At 35.6% G+C, this 21,302-nt stretch overlaps 1 protein-coding gene across 34 annotated transcripts in view; it reads right to left on the reverse strand.

The window, feature by feature from the left end:
* The window catches only part of LOC136832565 (sodium-independent sulfate anion transporter-like), a 132,154-nt gene that overhangs the window by 10,127 nt on the left and 100,725 nt on the right, over nt 1-21,302 (reverse strand). For 15 of the 34 annotated variants that reach the window (XM_067093584.1, XM_067093596.1, XM_067093585.1 and 12 more), the window contains 10 exons: nt 15,143-15,228; nt 13,083-13,262; nt 11,433-11,628; nt 10,517-10,737; nt 10,015-10,183; nt 9,335-9,528; nt 8,338-8,516; nt 6,482-6,728; nt 6,092-6,265; nt 4,446-4,593 (listed from right to left, as the gene is read on the reverse strand). In XM_067093584.1, the coding sequence (XP_066949685.1) occupies nt 4,446-4,593; nt 6,092-6,265; nt 6,482-6,728; nt 8,338-8,516; nt 9,335-9,528; nt 10,015-10,183; nt 10,517-10,737; nt 11,433-11,628; nt 13,083-13,262; nt 15,143-15,181 (1,747 nt within the window). In that variant the 5' untranslated portion in view covers nt 15,182-15,228. Of the gene's footprint in view, nt 1-167; nt 1,966-2,088; nt 3,656-4,445; nt 4,594-6,091; nt 6,266-6,481; nt 6,729-8,337; nt 8,517-9,334; nt 9,529-10,014; nt 10,184-10,516; nt 10,738-11,432; nt 11,629-13,082; nt 13,263-15,142; nt 15,229-16,472; nt 16,762-17,905; nt 17,987-18,517; nt 18,682-21,302 lie in introns of those variants that run through there. The other 19 variants (XM_067093617.1, XM_067093612.1, XM_067093610.1 and 16 more) reach the window with 11 other exon arrangements.

Here is a 21,302-nt window from a genome sequence, read left to right on the forward strand (position 1 = left end):
GTGATAACAAGAAATATAAAGATGACTAGTGGGTCCCTGCAGATGCTTGTAGACATACAAATTAAAAATCCATGTTCTGGTACTGAAGGTATCAATTTTCACAATTGGCAACATTGCTGAGGGAAAAATTGCCTCTTGATTTACCTTAAGTGAGGATGAAGAAAAAATTTTAGCCAAAGAATTTTAATCACAAATCTACAATTTACTAAGAAGTAGAATATTATAAGATACTCCCATCAAAATTTAAGAGAAATATTTTATTTCATTTTGCAATTGTGATCACCATTTGTGACATCAGTTACAATGCATATTACATTCTCTTTTACTCCCCTTGTACATCACTCAAATTGCCACTTTCTTGACTAGACTTTGCCTGCTCACTATGCTGTCTGTTCCACTTTTGCATCTTTCAAACTGTAAGACCTCTTTTCCTGATTTTGCTATTAGTAACAGGTCTTCTGCCTGCTGCAGTTCCCAAGGACATGGCTGTCTGCACTCTCATGTAGTCTCCCCTCCATTACTAACTAAAGAATGCTGTGCTAATCCTTATTGATACCAACGTGCATCCTAAATTCCTCTGATATAATTGGTACTGTCTTCTCTCTTGAATTTTTGCTGATATAGTAGAATCATTTATCGAGATTTTCTTGTAGCCTGTGCTTTCTTAATGACTTGTAATTGCATGTCTTGACATTGTCAAATGCCTTCTCAAGATCCACAGGTATATGATGTAAAATCTTCCTTTACACAAGATGCTGTTTACATAGTTACCTTTTTATAAGGACCACCTGGAATATAAGCTGGCCCATCCTTTAAGAGGAAGAGTGGCATGTGGAGGAGCATGAGCAAAAGTTGGGAATTGCATCATACATGTCCACTGCACATGATACTTTCAGATTAAAATCACCAGTTACACAAAATGGTTATCTTCATTTTAGCTGGGGTTATCTGTTCCGGCAGATATTAAAACCGTAAAATTCAAGATTGTACTATCATTGTATCATGAAAATTAACACGGGTGAGGATTCTATCCTATGAGTGCACATAACAGTAACTACTAAAAGGGTAGAACAGTGATGGGCCATCAGGTGGAAGGCTAGTTTTGCCAAACCATAGCCCAAATTACAAACAAAAATGGAAACCTGGTACACAATAGAGAGGGTGACTTGTGAGAGAAATGAAGCAACAGATGGGGTTATACAGGTAAAACTGTAACAAAATAAATTGCATTCATGTTCAACTAAAGATAGTCTACATGGTTAGTGTGCCAGAGGGAATCTAGCCACAACAGTAATAAATAATTTCCTCTGATGGCCTATGTAAGCAATGCAGTTAATGTTGCCTCTTCATAGGTTTTATTTTTATCAGTTAAAAATAGCACCACTGAGTTCAGTGATGGAGAACTGTTGGGGAAGAAAACCTTCTGATGGAGCATGATAATGCTCAAAGTATATTCAGGGGAGGTATACAAATCTACTCTTGGAAACTTAGAAGCATCCAAGTGCCATAAGGACGAAGAAGAGCTTAGCATTTTAGCCGCTGTGCATGTTGCACACAGAAGCACACTGCTGATTATACACAATTTAACCACATTTAAGGTCAATAATTCATAATTTGGCCCTAGTACTGTATAACTCTCAAGGGATCCTTCCGAATATGAAAAAAGCAGAACAGCTAGTGTGCTCCACGGTAGGCAGTGGAAGAAGCAAAACTTGTTAATCTTTGTTAGTTCTGTACAAGAATTATCTGTGACTGAACAATCAACAACAGATAAAACCAAAAAGTTGCCTGGATGATGAAAGGCAAGAGTGTGAAGTCAATTTGTTATATGGTGTATTGAAGGCTGCCTGACAGTTAATACAGGGCAGCAGTTGTATGGCGAAAATTCCTAGGAATTGCTCTTCCTCCAGCCAAGTTAGTGACCTGCAGATTTTTGTCCTTTGTTTCCTCAGATCTATGATACACCTGCAGGGCAAATATATCCTTCACTTACTGAAATTCAGATACACTTTTCCTCAGAATCTGGCTGATCAAGTGCTATATCAAGAGAATCTAACATTCATTTTTCATGGTTATTTCCTAATTACAGAGGATTTGCAATTTTATTTCCAGGCCAAAAGTACCTGCGTACATAAATATGATTAACAGTTACATTAAAAGTAAGTTTTCAAAATTAAAATATCACATGGATATGCCGATCCTATATTCAGGGAAGACATGTTTATGAATTTGGCATTTATAGTGTAAAATTACTTTCATATGTTGTAAGAGGTTAACAAAATACATTCACTACTAAGGAGTACCTCAGTGAAAGAATTCAAGGCTATTTAAAAAAAAATACTTCTTACAAGATTTTACTGTTCACTACTGTACTTTGATTGCTCCAGTATGACCTCAGCATGCAATCTAATTAATGAATGTAGAAACAATCCGTGAATCAGTTGTGATGTGAATAAACATTAATTATGGTGGTTGATTATTACCATAATTCTTTATCTCTTGTGCCTATTAATTACTCGTGTAAAATTCATTTTGTATTCCATTGCCTTAAGCATTCATTCACTAGTTAGGAAACAATACCTCAATGAAATAATTACAGCCTATTTGAAAAAAATAATAATTCTTACAAAGTTTTTGTGATCATGACGTTACTTGCTCCAGTATGACCTCCTGACAGCAGGCTATCTAATAATGAATGGTGAAAAAATTATCCATGAATCACTTTTGACACAAAAGAATTCAAATTTGTGTGATCTGAACATGATTTGTAATACTTGATTTTTACCCCAGTTTGCTATCTCCTGTGAATTTTCATTACTCGTGTCAAGTTCAAGTTAGGTTCCACTGCCTTAAACATCAAGAGTCTCATACTGAGGCATTAGGAAATAATGAGAGCAGCCAGCTGCTTTCAGAAAGGTTTGAAATTGCAATACAATACTGTCATGGATCATAAACATAATTATTTCAGATCTCATTAGTACAATACAAACATGTTGCAGAAACCAGGTTATTGTTTCTTATAATTTTTACACTTCTCTGTTTAGTGTTAGTATGATAATGGTGTAGAAATTTAATTGTAATGTAAAAATCTTTAGCAAGTTTGGAAAACATTGTATGTAGCAGAACAGACAGTTTTGTTTAAAATCTGTACAAAATTATTATAAGAGATAAGACATATTCTTCAGAGATCACAATACAGTACTTGTTACTGTAGATTTATAAAACAACACAAAATGTTACAGACAACCATTTTAAGAGAAAAATTGTGCAGGATACAGCAGACAGTGTAAATGATACTTAAAAAGCGTAGTTTTTCTTTAAACTTCATTAGTTAACTGCCAGTTTTGTCTTCTCTGTACCATCTGAATTTCCAAGCAAGGTATTCATTAAAACTGAGGCAAATATACTGTAGATATATATTTAAAAGCTGATAATAAATATATATACATAACTGGCAACTCTCACATGAAGCAAAGAGTACATAGAGCAAAATATGTTCATGCAAATCAGGAAGAAATTTCTTAGGATGTGCAGCTGCTAAAGTGATTATGAAGCAACACCTCCTCTAAGTTCTGGATCATCAGCAAATTTGGACACTACGGTATGGCAATGATGCTCTTAGTTTCGCCATTAGCAAGGAATGGGACAGTGGCAGCTATGAATAAATGTAAAGAAATTATATTATAATTAAAGTACTACAGTGACATTAATTCATTTAAATGCAAGCTTTAAACAGTGAGCACAAATAAAACAATGTGAACAAAACAAAAGGTTAATTCAAGCAAATTTGGTTTACTAAATATGACACAGAAAGAAAGGGATTTTCAAGACCGAAAGGGCACTAGTCACTTTTAATGATGTTCATAGAAAAACTGCAGGACAAGTTATTTTTGCTTTCAGGAGTGAAATGCTTTCACTATTGATAGTTAACCTACAAATTCTTTCATTGTTAGAGAAAAAAAAGTATGTAGAACTGTTGTTCCACTAAATATGGCTATGAAGTTGGAAGCCATACTGCTCTAGCCAGAAATCTGCATTATTAAAAGATAAAGATGGCAACAACATTTTGTAGATGAGTTTAATTATCAAAATAATGATATGCAAAATCACACTATAGCTCCTTCTTTGTTCCTGCTTTTATTTCTCCAATAACAAAGTTATGAATTGGCCAAACCTGAACAAAATGTGAACAAGAGAGTTTAGTGCATACAGTGCATTTTAGCGTGCATAATGCACATACTTGTGCATCTTTATGAAAAATAATCGTGCATACACAAAAAGCTGTTCAGTACTGCATGTGTACAAAAAACAATAAAAAAGGTTGTGGGCCACATCACTGACTGGAAAATTAGTGTATGAAACACTTTGTGCTACTGGAAAGCCCAAAAGGTAGAAATTCAGAATCAAGACCAAAAGTATTTTAATAAAAAAAAAAAAAATCTTACCTTTTAGCTCATTATATAGCTGGTCAGGGGATGTGATTCTTATTTTGTCATACAGGTGTGTTAAACTAGTCTTGAGGGAAGGGTCAACATTTGTGAATATTAAGGTTTGTTGTCGCTTCTCAAATTCAGAGCATAACCCTTTGACGCCCTGTAATGTTTAAAAAATTTTATCAATAAACATCATAATGAAAAATGCCTGTACAGATCATAAAGAAAAATGCTTGCACAGAAAGTAAAATGTTAACAAGCATTGCTAACATGCTTAAACAAGATCCAAATGAAATAGTCTTTGGTACACATACCATATTTATATTTCCCTTTATATATGTAAGAAATCTTGCCAAATACTGTTCTGTAACAGGATGACAGACATGGACATCATCAATGCAAAATATGGAGAAGGAACTTTTTAACCATCAAAATTATTACCAGCTGATCCAAACAAAATAACGTTTAAAAAGGTCAAAAGATTCCATAAGCTCTACTGTAATTACACATCAAATTTAAGAGCATTCATTTTTCCCCTTATTTAATCAATTATGATTGTGAAGTGGTGATTACCAACACTGAAATATTAGATATCCCCTTCCTTCATCTTCTTTCCCCCCCATCCCCTCTTCAATATAGTCTTGACGAATCTCGATTTCTAACATGCAATTACAGTAGATACAGAATACTTGTAAATAATGATAAGAACAGCACACACAATGTCTTTTCAAACCTTGGAGTACCTAAAACTAATATTTTAATATTTCTCTCATGACTGGCTTGTTCTGCAGCTGTGAGAAATTTGTTTAATGTTTTGAGTCACTGGGTTCGTATGGAACTGAAAAATAAAAAAAACACTTGTGCAAAAACAGGAGTGCGTAAGAAAAGTATAATACAAAATTACTCTGATTATCATGTTACTATATACAGAAATTAAATATAGAACTGTAGTTTAATTCCTGGTCTTTTCAGTAAACTACTGCCTACACTACTAATGTTTTTGAGGCAGCCTTTCATCCAACCACTATTACATAGAGCCTTCTACTTTTCATTTCTTCTCTTCTTGGCATTTAGCAATTAAGAAACTAATGGACAACTTGCACCCATCTAAGAGGGTATTGCCTTTTACTGGTAGAGCTACTTTTAATGAAAGTTTTGTTATACATAAGGAATGATTAACTAGAGTATTTGGAGCATTTTTGCATACATGACACTACAGTTACTGTGGTTTTGATAATAGTTTAATTTTCTTTTATCTGCTGCTTCTATTCCTTGTTATTGTGCACCTCTTCATACAACGTACAGGTAAACATAAAAAACATATTCCAAATATGGAAAGCTTACCTTTACTTTATTTTTCTTCTCAATTGACAGCAGAATGAAATGCTTGTTTGTCCTAGCCTTTGGAGCAATACCAAGCTACTAATTTTTTTTTTTTTTTTTTTTTATAGTACAGCAAGACCCCTCAGTACCTTTAACTTCCAACACTTGGACATTTCTTCCAAAATGAAGTTAAATTTCATTTGTATGTAAGGAAAGAAGGGATAATAAAATAATATGATTGATTTGGCAAGAGTACGTCTGAATGCACCCAATCCCATATACCAACTATTGTTTTTGTTTTCAAGAAAGTTATAAAACATTTGATGAGTTACTACCTTTGCAGCTGTGTAATCCACTCCCGTGAAATGGCAGCAGTCTATAACTACAGGTATTCTGCTCTGAGCTACCCCTCTTCCAACTTTAGACACTCCAGCTCTAATGTGGTCCACAGAGGGGAAGAAGAGCCCATCATGTGGCTCTACCAGAACATACGCTATATCTTCTCCATCCTGCAGAAAAAAGAAAGTCTATTATAACTAAAAATAATGTTTTACACACACCCGCTGATGTCAAGGCTGGACTTTCAGCTCTGGGTCTATTTCAGGTTTCTTAGTCCAAAAACTATAGCTTTTCTGGCATTTGCTTTCATTACATTTATAGACTCTGTCATCCACCTAATATGCATAGTGTACAAATGTGGTAGAATCTTCTCAAAATTGCTTTACCTGTTTCAGTACTGTACTGACATCCAGCTTTGTCTTTGCAATACGATACAGAAGTACGCAGATGTTAATCAAAACGCCAATTAAAATTCCATACTCCAACTTCCAAAACAGGCAAATTAAAAATGTGCCCCATAGGGGAAGCTGATCAAGCTTCCAGATTGTCCAGACAGGATGAATCACCTCATATTCCACCATAAATATCACAGCACAAATAATAACAGCAGATAGTGTAGATTTTGGAATGTATCTGGAAATACAGAGAAAATGTTACTTTAGACAAAGAGGCAGATAAAATCCCAATGCACTCTTTATACCTTTTGCTGTCCTTGAAGTTTTCAACAATCATAAAGATGTTCTTGCTGAGAATTATTTGCCAACAGGGCATATTTTACTTACTGCAGTTTTATCTTGAATTCTAATAAAAAAAAAAAAAAAGCAACTGTCATAGCTTCTCCTCACACAACAGATTCTGTACAAAATGTACACCTCTTCCTCATCAAAATTAATCCTTTCCAAAGGCTACGTTTAAAAATTTTTCAATCGGGAGAGGGTTAACCTTTTGAGACTGACAGGGGGTCAATAACTCATTTGTAGTAAAACATACACCATTATGACTTACTGCTTATGAGAGTTTTCTACTACTGTTTACTATAAATTTATTTTTCGTGAAAGAATGCTAGTTTTGGTGTTATCTTGAAGCCAAATAATTATAAATTCATGACAGTATTACCTGTACATAGTCATGACATGTTGAAGTTAGCCACAGAAAGAAATTTATTTACTTTTTGTAGATAAATATTTCTATAATCATACTGGAGAGTTATAATGTATATTCCTTTCTGCACCATGAAAACTTTATGAATTTCTTTTCCAGCGATAAAAATGTCATTATTTATGCCAGGTATTATACATAAGAGAACAAGGGAAAATAGAGAAAAATATGATTTTATATTTTGGTTTGTTTTGATAATTCTATTTTAAACACTCCTTACTTGCAAGAATGAAATCCAATGCTACTGTATGAACATCAAAATATTTGTTTGTATTTTTTTTTTACAGATGACACTACCTGAATCTTGTGGGATGAAATACACATGATATAACTTGACATCATCTAAACCTTGAGGGGTTGATAATATTTACTTCTGTCTTGATGCTTTTTGAAGTGTAATAAAAGCTAGGCTTGGTTACATTCTTAGATAAAATAAGCACCCTTTTATTACTGACTGAGCCATGGTCCTTCACTTCACTTCAGAGTGCTGAATTTTTCCCATGCTTGATTAACTTCATATGTTTTTTTTAACTCTACAATATATCTGTAATGTACTGCAGAGAATTTAAATGCAAACACACTAGATTTTTATTATTAAATGGAGATCATATGCCTGATACATAGGCATACAAAGTACTCGCTCCATAACTCAACATTTTTTTCAGAGCTGACAGATGAGTTCGGTGTTCGGTGGCATTTATTCCAGACATAAACGGAAGCTAAAAATGAACCAAAAGTGACATTTTGTTAGAGGCATCCTTCTATAAAATAAGTAGAGGGTGGCATTTTGTTAGAGGCATCCTTCCATAAAATAAGCAAAGAGCTAAAAGTCACAAAAACCTAACAACCAACTTTCTGTGTTAATTCTGGTGCACCTCTAAGGGCTTTATGAAATCTTCTCTGATCTGGCCACTAGCACAAATGAACAAATTTGCTATGTTACATGTAATTGTGTTTCAGAGCAAAACTTAAGACCTCAGACTGTAGGCTAAATAACATATTCTTGTGTAACTAGGTAGTAGGGATAACAAGAAAATATTTGCAACACAAGATACATTTGCAGTGGTGACAAAATTTTACTTACTTGAAGTACGGAGTCAGAACAGCCAATGCTAAAACAACAAGAATTCCTGTAACAACTCCTCCAGCAGGGGTCTTTACACCACTTGTAGAATTCACAGCTGTACGAGAAAATGAGCCTGTAACAGGCATAGACTGGAGAAACGAACCCACAAGGTTACATAATCCAAGTGCATACATTTCCTGAAAAAAAGAAATCAATGTAGTACTTTCATGTTGGATGAATGGGGGAACAATGTACCCAAGCAAAGTTCTGGGACTGAGACCTGTGAGGCTATTTAGGACACCACAGTGATAAATTACTTGGATTAATGAGCCTGTCCAATATATTGTCAACATTTTTCCTTTTGCAGGGTTGGGGGGTAAAATAATGCCTCGCTGTCTTGTGTACTTTCTGCTTGAATTTCCTGCTGATCTGTTCCTACATTTTTGTATTTTTCCATGATTTCCTAAGCCCTCCTTTCAACAATATTATGTTCATAAGGGTTAACATGCATTCAACCATTGCATATCAATAGGTAAAGTAAAAAAAAAAAAAAAAAAAAAAGCCCTAAATTAATGGGTAAATTGTACAGTATATGAGTAGTAGTGATACTCATACCAGAGGACAAAGTCAAAGATGGAATACAATAACAATGCTCAGGTATGCTGAATTTACTGTACTGGGTGTACAAAATATACCCAAAAGAATATTAATCTGAAGAACTAAATACTTCAGTCAAAATTGAGCTGAGGAAGCATAAATTTAAATACACAGTAAAAATTTACCTTATTTTATAAGAGTCTTTTTTGCCAAACATTACTATCAGGGAAAGTGAGAATACAAAGTAAAATACATAAGCAACTTGGCTAAACTTAGAATATTTGTATCTGTCCTAGCATTTAGAGACTTTTGCTTGAGTATACAGAGTTGTAAATGAGGGACTTGATGAAGCTTAACTGCAATAAGTGGGTGATACATATAGTAATACCTTGAATATAATTGTATAAAATTATCTTACCTGTGTAGCATCAATTGTCTTGCTTCCAGCAAAGGCACTTGCTATAGCAATGCTTTCTAAAATTGAAATCAAAGGTATAATTGGAACACCAGCACCCAAGGCAGTCAACATCTCCCCGAAGTTTAAGGTTACATTATTTACTTCTGTTGAAAACGGTGGCACCTCAAGCTGGGGAAGACCAGCTTTCACTTCACCTACACAACAATAAAGAAATATCAGCTATTTTTAAAATAAAGCTAAACAAAGCCTAAATTTCATAATGGAATAACATCATTTAATATTTGAAGCTTAGAATCATATACATGGTTGTAATTAACTTGCCACTGACACAGTTTCACTGAATTACATTGTTAAAAGAACTAACAGATATATGAGAAAAAATGTGTGTAGTGCATTTCCAATGCAGATTTATGCTAACCCTTTCTAAAAATAGAGCCCATATACAGAAAAATATTTCTATATATTTTCGTAGAGGAACAACTTTCCCTCAATGTGTTTGTGCAAGCCATGACTGATGCCAACAACATACAGAATCAAATACTGTAAGTGGAATTGATATATAAATTTTAATTTCATATATTTTAATTTCATATACACAGTACATACGCTGAGAATTTAATCGACAGCAGAATTTTTAACAATCTTAATACAGTGCCAAACTTCTAACATCCAAATGTTACCTGTAATGAGGAAAGGCTGGTTGTCATCAAGAAAATATGCCAAAATAGCAGCAAAAACAACAACTATCGCATTTCGTCCTACTGACGACAAGAAACCAATCTTCTTCCAAACCCGAATACTAGTGCTGTCTTCAGGGCTTGGCTTCATAAATTCCATTTCTCTCATTTTCTGTAAAATATAAGCATACTGTTAGCAAGAAACCACTTATTCAAACCTTATTTGTGTAGATTGAATATTATGATATACTATACAGTATAGTACTCTTCTGTTTTTTAGTAAATAGCTTTGTAAATTATTAATTGTATGAGTGTGTAGCAATACAAGTCAACTTGAACAACCCTTCCAAACAAGGGTTATGGAGGCTTCCATCAAAGTTAACTTGTTTTAAGCTAAAATTCTGCATACTGTTCCTGAAAAGTAATTGACATAAATTAAACTACAGTATTCCCAAACAGCTTAAGGCAAACAGAAATTTGTAAAACTAAACCAAAGAACTCTCACCTTCATAGCCAGAAGGAGAGCGATACATGCCACGCCAAGGATGAAGTCTTGCCAACGAAATTCAGCCATGTGTTCAATTAATTTCTGAAAAGTTTCAATGATACCCTCCGAACTGAATTTTAATCCAAAGATTCCTTTCAGCTGTGTTGAAGCAATAGTGATGGCAGCAGCTGAAGTGAACCCTGATATGACGGGTTTTGATATGAACGTAATGAGAAATCCTGTGGAGAGAAAATGACTGTCACCTCATGGAGACTAAAATAACAAGATTTAAAAATTATATCTACTAAAAGCAACCTGCATGGTATGAAATATCATGTCTATTTGTACTGCAGAATTTGTGTAAATATACTGATTATTGTAAAGGGTGCAACATTCAGAAGTGAAGTGTTTAAATATGCTGACAAACACAGTTACATTTTAAGGAGATAATAGCTCTTAAATTAGTTAAAGAGGACCACAAGAGTCTATGCCTCTACACAAAGGGGAGACTGAGAAATTTGTTCTTAAATGAAAGGTGAAACTATAGCAAAATAAAGATAGTACAGTTGGACAGTGGTTGGGAAGAAGCCCAAGAGAAAAGATGAAAAGTGGAAGGCAGAAAGCAAATGTAGCTGGTGCAGAAGGGACACTGCACAGTACCTTTAGTACCACTTACAGCGTAATGCAAGGTACAGTACACTGTAAGTGATAGCCCCTTTCAGAGTGGGAATTAACACTACAGAAAAGAATCTTCACTCTTAAAACTATTCCAAAAGTTTCAGGGTAACATGTGTAATGTCATGATGTATATCAAATGGTTAGCATATACAGTATAACACTGCAAGGTGATCTTACTGCAAATTAACTCTAATTGTACTGTCCGAAAGGTTACTGTATTTTTTATGCAAAGATGACTAATATGCTAACTACATACCTAAATTACAAAAGCCAGCAGCTAAAATGATAATGCCACTGAGGAAACACAGCAAGATAGCAAAGTCTGGTCCACCGTGACCAGAATATTCGTGTGTCATGATGGCCATGATGGCTGTGGGACCAATTGTGATGTCTTTGCAGCTTCCGAAGAACAGGTACAGAAAGCATCCCATGAAGGCAGAGTAAAGCCCATACTAAGTTTAAAGACAAAAATATAAATCTGTATTAATTAACATGCAATGTACTGTATACCAATTAAATGAAAAGATTCAGTTGTAATACTGTTACCTACTACTGTAAAATCAGGAAAATAACGTTTCAAAGCCAGTGTATGTAAGATAGTTTTTGATGATTCCGTGGATGTTGAGATTTCAAATGAATCCAGTGAATGCTTGTAAAGAGAATATTTTGCTTCACAACAAAACAAAAAAGCCTGTCTGAAAATCTCATGAAATGACCATCTTATATCTTTCATAAAGACAACGAAATACCAGTCAGTCATGAAACATTTGCTGAACCCAAGATAGAAGATTTTCAGCTAACAAAAATAATAATTTTTTTTAAACAATGAAGTTTCTATAGGAACTAAATTATGTGTAAAAAATTTAAGACTGTTTATCACAATGACATGCATTAATTACCCTGACGTCTTGCAAAATTTCTCACTGGTCAAAGGAAGCATGTAGGAAACCACTTCTCAAAAATTACTTAAGTGGTCATTTAACTCCTGGCTATTCCAGCTTTTGAGTACTGGCCTCCTCCTGATGCCCCTGTGGGCTTGGCATTAATGTATCTGCTTAAAAATGTATATAAAGTATTCCAGACATACAAGTACTTTACAAAGCTTACCGATGTTTAACTCGTCCGTAAAACACTTATTTAGAAACGTGTAGCCAATGAATCCACAAACTACGTTCTTTTTGGAAATGTCCACTAGTGTTATTTGATGTCCTTAGTGCTGCAGTAATTATGGAAATAATGTTAAACTTATCACTAATATTAACAACCTGCTACTGGCCCACATTTTGAGGACAGTCAGCCAGACCATTTTTTAATACTGCGCAGATAGACAGCACTAGGGTTTTCGTTATGTCGAAAGAGCTGCCTTCTTGTCGACTGGTACCATCATCAGATGTTTCAAGAGTCCTCAAAAGTAAATGATTAATGTTTCGAAGCTTTATAACATTGATTTCGGCCTAAACAATACCAAGAATGTGTTTAGAGACACAAGCAAGCGAGGCTCTAATAAAAAAAACACACACACACAAACTGAATCATGCCAAAATAGTGTGTGTTTAACGCAAAGGCTTCAGTTCCGCAAGAACTGGTTATGACCAAGGATTGGGACACAGCTGTTGACAATGCGCAGGTGCCCGCAGAGGGTCAGGAGGGAATTTAGTGTTTGCGTCCTTGTTAAAAGGGCCTAGAGAGGTGGGACGTAACTTTTTATTTTTGATTATTTTTAAGTAAGCCTTGGCACCACTGTTGGATGCTTTGTGCAGGCACTATTATTGTAATATTTACTTTAGGAAAACGACAATACACGCAGCAAGATGCACAGAATGCATAAACTTTTCCAGAAGTTTACTGATGAACACATACACGGAATAGATAAAAAGGCTAAAATATGAATTAAATGTCAACTCACAGTAGGGTCCAGTCCTGCTACCGCAGCGTAAGCAATACCCTGGGGAATGACCGTCAAGCCTACGGTAAACCCGGCCAGCAAATCTCCTTCCAAACAATCTAGGTCATACTGCGGTCCCCACTCCAGAATCGGTATTCGCTTTTTCAGGGTCTTTTTTGTGAATAATTTACGGAAGTATTTCTGAAAAAAGGGAAACAATTGTCAGACATTCATTGTCTATTATTCTACTACAAGTAAGGAGACGACACAACAACATGTACCGAGCGATGAAATCTTTATATTAAATGTCATATTTTGCTTTTTGCTTGAAGCATTGAATGTTACCCCAGGTCTCCTTTATTCCCCCCCAAAAAACTTAACCAACTCTTTAAACTCAAAACTTGATCGTTAATTTGGCTTCAATTTCCACAAAAGCTCTAAAGCATTACCATAAAGCTTTCATTTTTGCGTAATGCTGTTGACGATAACTGACTATGAATTCTTACCTATAACTTTTACCTTTTATTCATCTATATTTCCTCATTCATTTTGGCTTAAAAATAAATTACGTGAAATGAAACAGTTAAAGACCTCCTAAATTTAATCTCTAGATCTTGCTACAATACAGAAATACGCCAACTAATTAAGTATCTCAAGTTAATGACGATTATCGCAAGCTTCGAGGGACAGGTTTATAATTCCTTGGCAGAGATAAACAAACATGCCACTCTTACGTGACAAGGATTTTGTAAACTCAGATCAGAAAGGTAACTTCAAATGTAGACCAATTAATCGAGACTTTTTTGCTCTCTAATAAAGATGAGACTGAAAATTTAAAAACCACGACAGAACTCCTGAAACTGATCCTTTGTATCAGGTCCATTAAAGATTTGGTCCCGACATCTTACTTTTACCTGTATGAGTAAGCCTCCGAGTTACTGAAATTATCGATAACTTAGCTCTCTATCTGATCGAATTCACGATACCTGGACTGTTTTTAATAATATTATTACTATTATTTTTTAAATATCTACGCACTTCTCGCGTCTTGAAAAGCAGGTAAATAAAGACTTACATAGTGAGATCGAATCTACAACTTGACCATTTCAAATGACGTCATACAAAGGCAAGAAAATTTTTAAAGGTAAACAGATAAACGTCACTCCCTCCACGGCGTTTCCAGAGTACAGCCTTCTCTTGATCTATATAAAAAAAGGGGTACCATAACACGAAGTCCAATTACAATACGGCAAATTAACACGCATGTTCAATATATACAGCCTACTGTGAGGGCTTTATCAAAGAAAAAAAATAGTTTGAACTCACTTACATCATAAGACTAATCGCTAAAATGGTAAGTTCATGGCTTATAATTCATTAACTTATCATTAACTGATAACCTTGCCTGGCCTCAAAGGATGCCGGCAATTCGACGCATTCCGACTGATATCTCTTAAATACTTTGTTTTTCACCTTCGCAGTTTGGATTTGCCAAGAACTCGTCACAATTTTATCCCTAGAAAAATAATTCTGGCTCTTGGTTCTGAAATTTGTAGATATCCAAGAACACAAAGTAATTTTTAGTAATGTTATTCGTGAGCAAAGAGACTCGATGGTTAACTTGAAGTAAAATACCAAAGATAGCAAAAATATGTAAAAATCTTCAGATTTATCTTGACTGTTTGTACGTGGACAAGAAAGGCGTACAAATAATACGAAAAACGAACAAACAAACGGTGGACAGTGTGTGATGTCTGACGACAAGAGTGAAATAAGATTTAAAAGGAATGCCTGAAAAAAAAAAATTTAAAGCGAATGCTATTATGAGGGCAAACTAATCTTATTTTTTTTCATCCCAAACTCGAAGCAAAAATACTATGATGACTATAATATACAATAAATTAAAATACCGTTTCTGAGTACAAAGGTTGAGCTGAAAACTTATACTTAATAAAGTTATGATCTTTGAAATGAGACTACTTTTGTATTTCCTCATTCTGATAGTTACTAGAAACCTTCGGCATTTGTGGGTACAAATATTACAGAGGGATTATGTAACATGACGAAATGCTCTTTCTTACCTTGACGGATTCGCCCACACCAGTGTTGTTTCTTTCCATCTTCTGGACGACGGGTTTCGTGTAAAGTAAGCTGTGGCCAGCCTCCCCTGCAATAATTAAAATTATATATATATATATATATATATATATATATATATATATATATATATATATACACACAGGTATGGCAATCACCATACGAACGATATACTGATGTAGTCTATATCAGGTTGACGCAAAACCATTTCATGATAACTATTCTGACAGAAAAAAAATATATCACACTGCAACCACAATACCCACACACAAATCCAGAAAAAAGGAGAATAAAAATAACTAAATGCTTAGGTTATAATGGAGTATCAGTAGCAGGATATTTCATCTTTTATACGTTGACTTTCACTCTCTCTCAAGAATTACTGTAGAAAACTTTTGTTTCCTACATGCGAGGGATTCTAATTATTTACAGAATGTACAAGTACACCTATTGACACAGAAAAAACACATACACTACAACAAACTAAAATAAACTACGCCAAAACATCAATCAATTTGACTCAGAGTTTCAAAGAACTGAATTGTCAATATGTGGGGTAGAGCGCAAAAGCGGCCTTAAGGTAACTGAAAAAATATAAAGAAGAAGCTAATAAAATAAATCAAGAGAACTAATCTTAGCACGGAAGCATAGTAACGTGTGTGTGCTTCTAGTTATGTAATCACTGTGCCCATTATGACCAAATTCTTTCAAGGTCATATCGGCACTGAAATATATATCAGAAGGAAAAAAGATCCATAAGTATTTCCCCAGATTTGATAAGATTAACTACGAAGTCAATAGTTGTCAATTAATTTTGGAAGTGAGACAACTAGGTAACAAATGAACAATAATAATACAAAATAATAACAATAATAATAATAATAATATTGACGCTTTTTTGATAACTGGGATATCAGAACGGAAGAAAATATCATTTTACTACAACACTGGCATGAAATCCTTGCAGAATACAAATAATGGTGTTTATAATTTCTTCTGATATAACAACATATCTCCAGTTTTAGTGCAAGACGGGTGCAGAAGATTAAGACACAGTGTCCACACCTGCAATGACTTTGCAACATACAAATGTGCATAACTCTGTGATCTTCACGAAATAAAATGGAATAAGATTTCCAGAAATTTGCCATTTTTCTACTGATTTTTGAACTAACTATCTTTCACGTTAGAGTTCGAGATGTTGCACGTGAGGCAAGAGCGCGGCAGGAGCGTCAAAACAGAATTGGTCACTTTGTGGAAACGAATTACTGACATTTTTCACCACCTTCCTAAAATAAAATTCTCAAGTGCTACCTTCCTCGATTATCCACTTGATGAAAAAGGACGGAACTTGACGGTGCTGACAACTGGCAGTAAGTAACAGCAGCAGGAGCAGCAACTGCGGTTTTGTGGTGTGTTAATCGTCAAGTTTATCACAAAGCCCTCTCCCCACCCCCTCTCACAAAACACAAAGCTGATATATCAAACTATACAGATTACCTTCTCCCTCTCTAACACTACCCCCACCAACCACAACAACACCCCCGACCCCTGGGCCCCTACACCTCTAACCCTGTCAACTTCCAAAACCTGAAATAAACGCAATGAACTCTCGGCCTCATCACTGCGGGGAGGAAAAGGAGCGTCTGATATTTTGCCACGTTTGAGATTCTACTCCCTGATGGATCTTCCTTCAGTAATCATTCGTGGTGAACGTAGCGATGTATCTCTCTCTCTCTCTCTCTCTCTCTCTCTCTCTCTCTCTCTCTCTCTCTCTCTCTCTCTCTCTCTCTCTCTCTCTCTCCTCTGAAATATACAGGAGACATAACCTTATCACGTAATCCGTATATTCGTCATGGAAAAGTTTGGGGAGGGGGCAGAGGTGATTATCTCGTCCATGTCCTCCTACTTGTTTTACGATGGTATACCGTAAAATCTGACGATTCACTCAAGTCTTTCCCCTTCTCTCTCTAACCCCAGCTACCACCCCCATCAGTCGACTAACAACCAGAAGATTCATTCACTGCTTAGGTCAACGGAGGCACAATGTACTTTTATGCGTCGAGGTTCAAGCGTTGCCCGTGTGAGTAAGAGCGGGAATGGAATATGTTAAAATGAACTTACAATCCCAACGCCCTAAGATAAAGCAAAGGTATGAGAGAGTCCCAGTACCCTAAGATAAAGCAAAGGTATGAGAGAGGGAGATAACGAAACTTCTCAAACTTTGCTCAGTGTGCAAACCGACTCCAGAAAGCATAACCCTGAAATCCTATTGAACGCCACTTTGAAGACCTAAGGAATCTGTAACTACAAAGTCGGGAAGAGGTCTTGCATTCTTTGTGACAGGGGTCCCGCAAGGTAAGACTGGGCTGATTACGCTGGGTTAAATTAGGCTAGGTTATGAAAAAGTAGCATCAATATACCGCCTTACTGCCCAAAATGAAAGGGGTCCATAATCAACATCAGTGGTTATAAAAGTGGCTCGCAGGCCAGTACTAATCTAATCTGTTTTTATGTGGTTCATTTGTTTTTAATAGTTCATTCAATAACACCCCACCAGCACCCTCTTTTTATAAACTTCGAGATTCCACAGTTGATCAAATACATTAATGGCACTCGATGCATTTCAAGGGTTCTTCAATAAACATTTATGACATTTAACAGCCGCCTTTCAAGAAACCTGCTCCCAAATAAGTACGAGAACAGGCGATCGCCATAAAATAAACTGGGACAGATGCACTACTTACACTCCTCGGCCTCAGTGTTTCGATTTTCCTCACCGTACTGGGAGCGGATCTCCGCACTGATGTTGCTGGTATCCCAGGAGACTGTTGATTTTAACATTGAGAGTTTTCTGTCAGAGATCAGCAATCGACAGCTAACCTTCTAAAACTTATACACAATCTACAAATTCAATATACATTTATTTGAGCTTGTTGAGGAAATATAGACAATATCTGATGTATGTTTTTTTTCTGATAAGGTTAGTTGTATGTATTTAATTGTTAGATGTGTTCGTCAATTTAGGTTACGTCATCTCATAGACGGCCCAGGGAGTAGGCCTATAGGACTTTGACGAATTAAATCGTTTGTACACTTCACTTTGGTCAAAGTTTGTTTGCAGTAAGCATGCACCCTTGAGGAAATGGATACTAAAAACCTTTAAATAAAAAAATGCTGTAACTAAACCACATCTAATGTATGTTTTTTTTTTCTGATAACGTTAGTTGTATGTATTATCGTTTGTACACTTTACTTTGGAACAGGTCTCTCGCTGATCACAAAGTTTTTTTACAATAAACATGCACCTTAGGAAATGGACACTAAAAACCTTTAAATAAAAAAATGCTGTAACTAACCACATAAAAGAATTACTCCTTCCCAAAAGGCGTCAGTGCAGAGGGGCCATAAAAGTCAGTGTCAATACACACAGCCACACCGTCAATGCAGCTCTAATACAATCAGCATAAACTTTGAAGTGCAAGGACTATCAATTCAAGGTCGATTTTCCAAGAGGCTGACTGATTGATTTATTAATATGAGCAACTGTCATCACCCCCTGCTGGCTGCCTACGCCGGCCAAGAAACTGATAACAGTCCAATCAAGATAACAGCCTAGTAAAGAAATAGTTTAGTAAAGAAACAAAACTGGACTTACATCGCAGAACCCTTTTATATAAAGAAGAAGTTACCGAGGCAAAGCTCGCATCAATAAACACAAAGCAGTGTCAGTTTGGACCGTGCTGACAAGGATGTAATGATGAAAACTACTGCAGTCAATGGCACCCAGCTGAGGTCCCTGGTCTCCCTACCCGCATATCATTCGCTCACCATCTGACGATAAATTTCAAACTTCCTCTCTGGCAGTGCAAGCATATATTAGGGATGCTACTCATGGAAATGGGTCAGCCTGATAAGCAACATGACTGATATACCGTACAATTGTAGTACCTAGTGCAACAAGGCACTACAAGCGCGATAAACAAAACGAGGTCATGACCACTGTATCGTGAAACGATCTTCCTTAAAACAGAATGAATAATGAGTGAAACCTACAGCTGAGGGTGTTTCAATGAGAAAATTTAATATATAAAACAACGCGAGGGTTCAACAGACGATGGTTGAAGTTCCAATTGTGCCCAGGGTAAAAACATCTTGTGGGCAGAATGGCAAAATCACCGAGGGTGTCGATTCATTAACTGGTTTCATCTACTGCTGACTTTGAAGGATGTTAATTTGGGTCACTGGGTTAAAAAAAAATTTAACATCCATGCCCATGAAACACTCGAGATATTTAAATATAGTTGAGCGTAATCAATAAAATAAAGGTTTAAATGTTTAGTAGCTAATAAAACGCTGATTTTCATTCTTAATTTACAATGTCCGCGATTATATCTCATGCCCCTGCAAACCACAGCAAGCATCATCACCGTTTGAATCACATTTGTTCGTTTTTTATAATTTTTACTTTTCTTGAAAAAAATGTCCTTCCGTGTATTACAGTTTTTGAAAAGAAACGATTTCAGTTTCATCTGAAATGTGATGATGTTTTCGCTTTTTTTTTTTTTTTTATTTCTACGGGAAACTTACGAGCAGTTTGGTGCTGTGTATTTAAAGGTTCTTCTCCCAATATATCTCGTTACATGTTGGTTCCACTACTCTATATATTTTTCCATGTTGGTACTTGTAATTACGCTTTCGGCGGCGTATTCTTTGCAGGAGGTCTTTCGAAACTTTCGGGTTTTCACTCCTGATCGGAATGTACTTTAATTAAAACATTTCATGTGGAATTCAAACGGAAAAAACAATAAACAGCGCCAACATTCACTGGACCACAACAAAGTTGTCAGAACCTACAACTTAAATCATTATCACGTACATCATTTTTAAGAGAACTTTTCAGAGATTTTACCACACAAACGCAAACACACACATGGGGAAGACACCAGGAAAAAGACCCACGATTACACTTTCGAAATTTTCAAAACAAAACCATTACGGAGATAAATCATTTATCTATACGATAGCCGCTCGGACACGATAACATACCGATTATGCTTTCTGTGCTTACCAACCAAGAGTTATCTTGTTATTTTAGTAATATATACTTTTAAAAATACCTTCACTAACGTCTCTTCAACTTTTGATTGAAAAAATTATGCGTGGAGGCAAGACTGAAATAGCCTAAGTATTACAGCTTCGTAAGCTTGTAATGAACTGTCTTTGAAGAGTTATGAAAATATACTGCGTAAATGAATGTTACGAAAATATACTGCGTACATGAATACAGAGTTAAGAAGTCTGTACAATAAAAGGTCTATCTTCATACGAAAATTACTTGTATCTACAAAAATTCTGCCATGAAAAGTGTCTGGGAATTTTTGCCAATGCGTACATGCCGCAGAAGGTATCTGTCTTCGCTGACAAACTTTAATTTTCCTTCTTTTCGTTTTTGTATATTCAGTGCTTGTTCGGATTAAAATCAAGACGCATTCCATTTTCCGAAATGAAGAAGTGGAAAGACCTATTGGTGCGGGACAAGGAGGAAGGAAAAAGAGAGTGGGACCTCATTCCTAGGGAACATAAGTGGTACGAAAACAAAAATCGTCTAAAATATTACTTGGCAATGTATAACTACTGGACTACACTTTACAACAGTTCATTTTTCGCGTATTGCTAACGCTCGCAGCCTGATGTTGTCACACAAATATTAGAAGCTCCACTACAGTCTGTCTTTCGGCAAAAGGCCCTTCAACCGAACCTATTCACCCCATCTAAAACTTTGACTCATAACAGCTGGCGTTCTCTGACTTACAAACATTTCGGGTGGCGACCCTGAAATTCTCGGATATAAAAACAACAGCTTTGTTGCGTGAAACAAAATATTTTATAAATTATAAGTAATTTTATAAGAACATTTCCATTTCCAAAAATGATTACAGCGATGTAACAACTACAGACGCATCTGTGCCTAATTATCGAAATATTTAGATTTTTCCCAAACATCTCCATCTTCTTCTTCTGAAGATCTACTTCGACGTGGGAAACACTGAAGTGAGAGACAACGGAACCGCTGTGCCAATGAATGAAAAAATATTGGCGCCTTTAACAACATAAAAACTACTGAGGCTAGACGGCTGTAAT

Source organism: Macrobrachium rosenbergii, chromosome 50 (genome assembly GCF_040412425.1).
Source record: "Macrobrachium rosenbergii isolate ZJJX-2024 chromosome 50, ASM4041242v1, whole genome shotgun sequence".
Classification (NCBI taxonomy): domain Eukaryota; kingdom Metazoa; phylum Arthropoda; class Malacostraca; order Decapoda; family Palaemonidae; genus Macrobrachium; species Macrobrachium rosenbergii.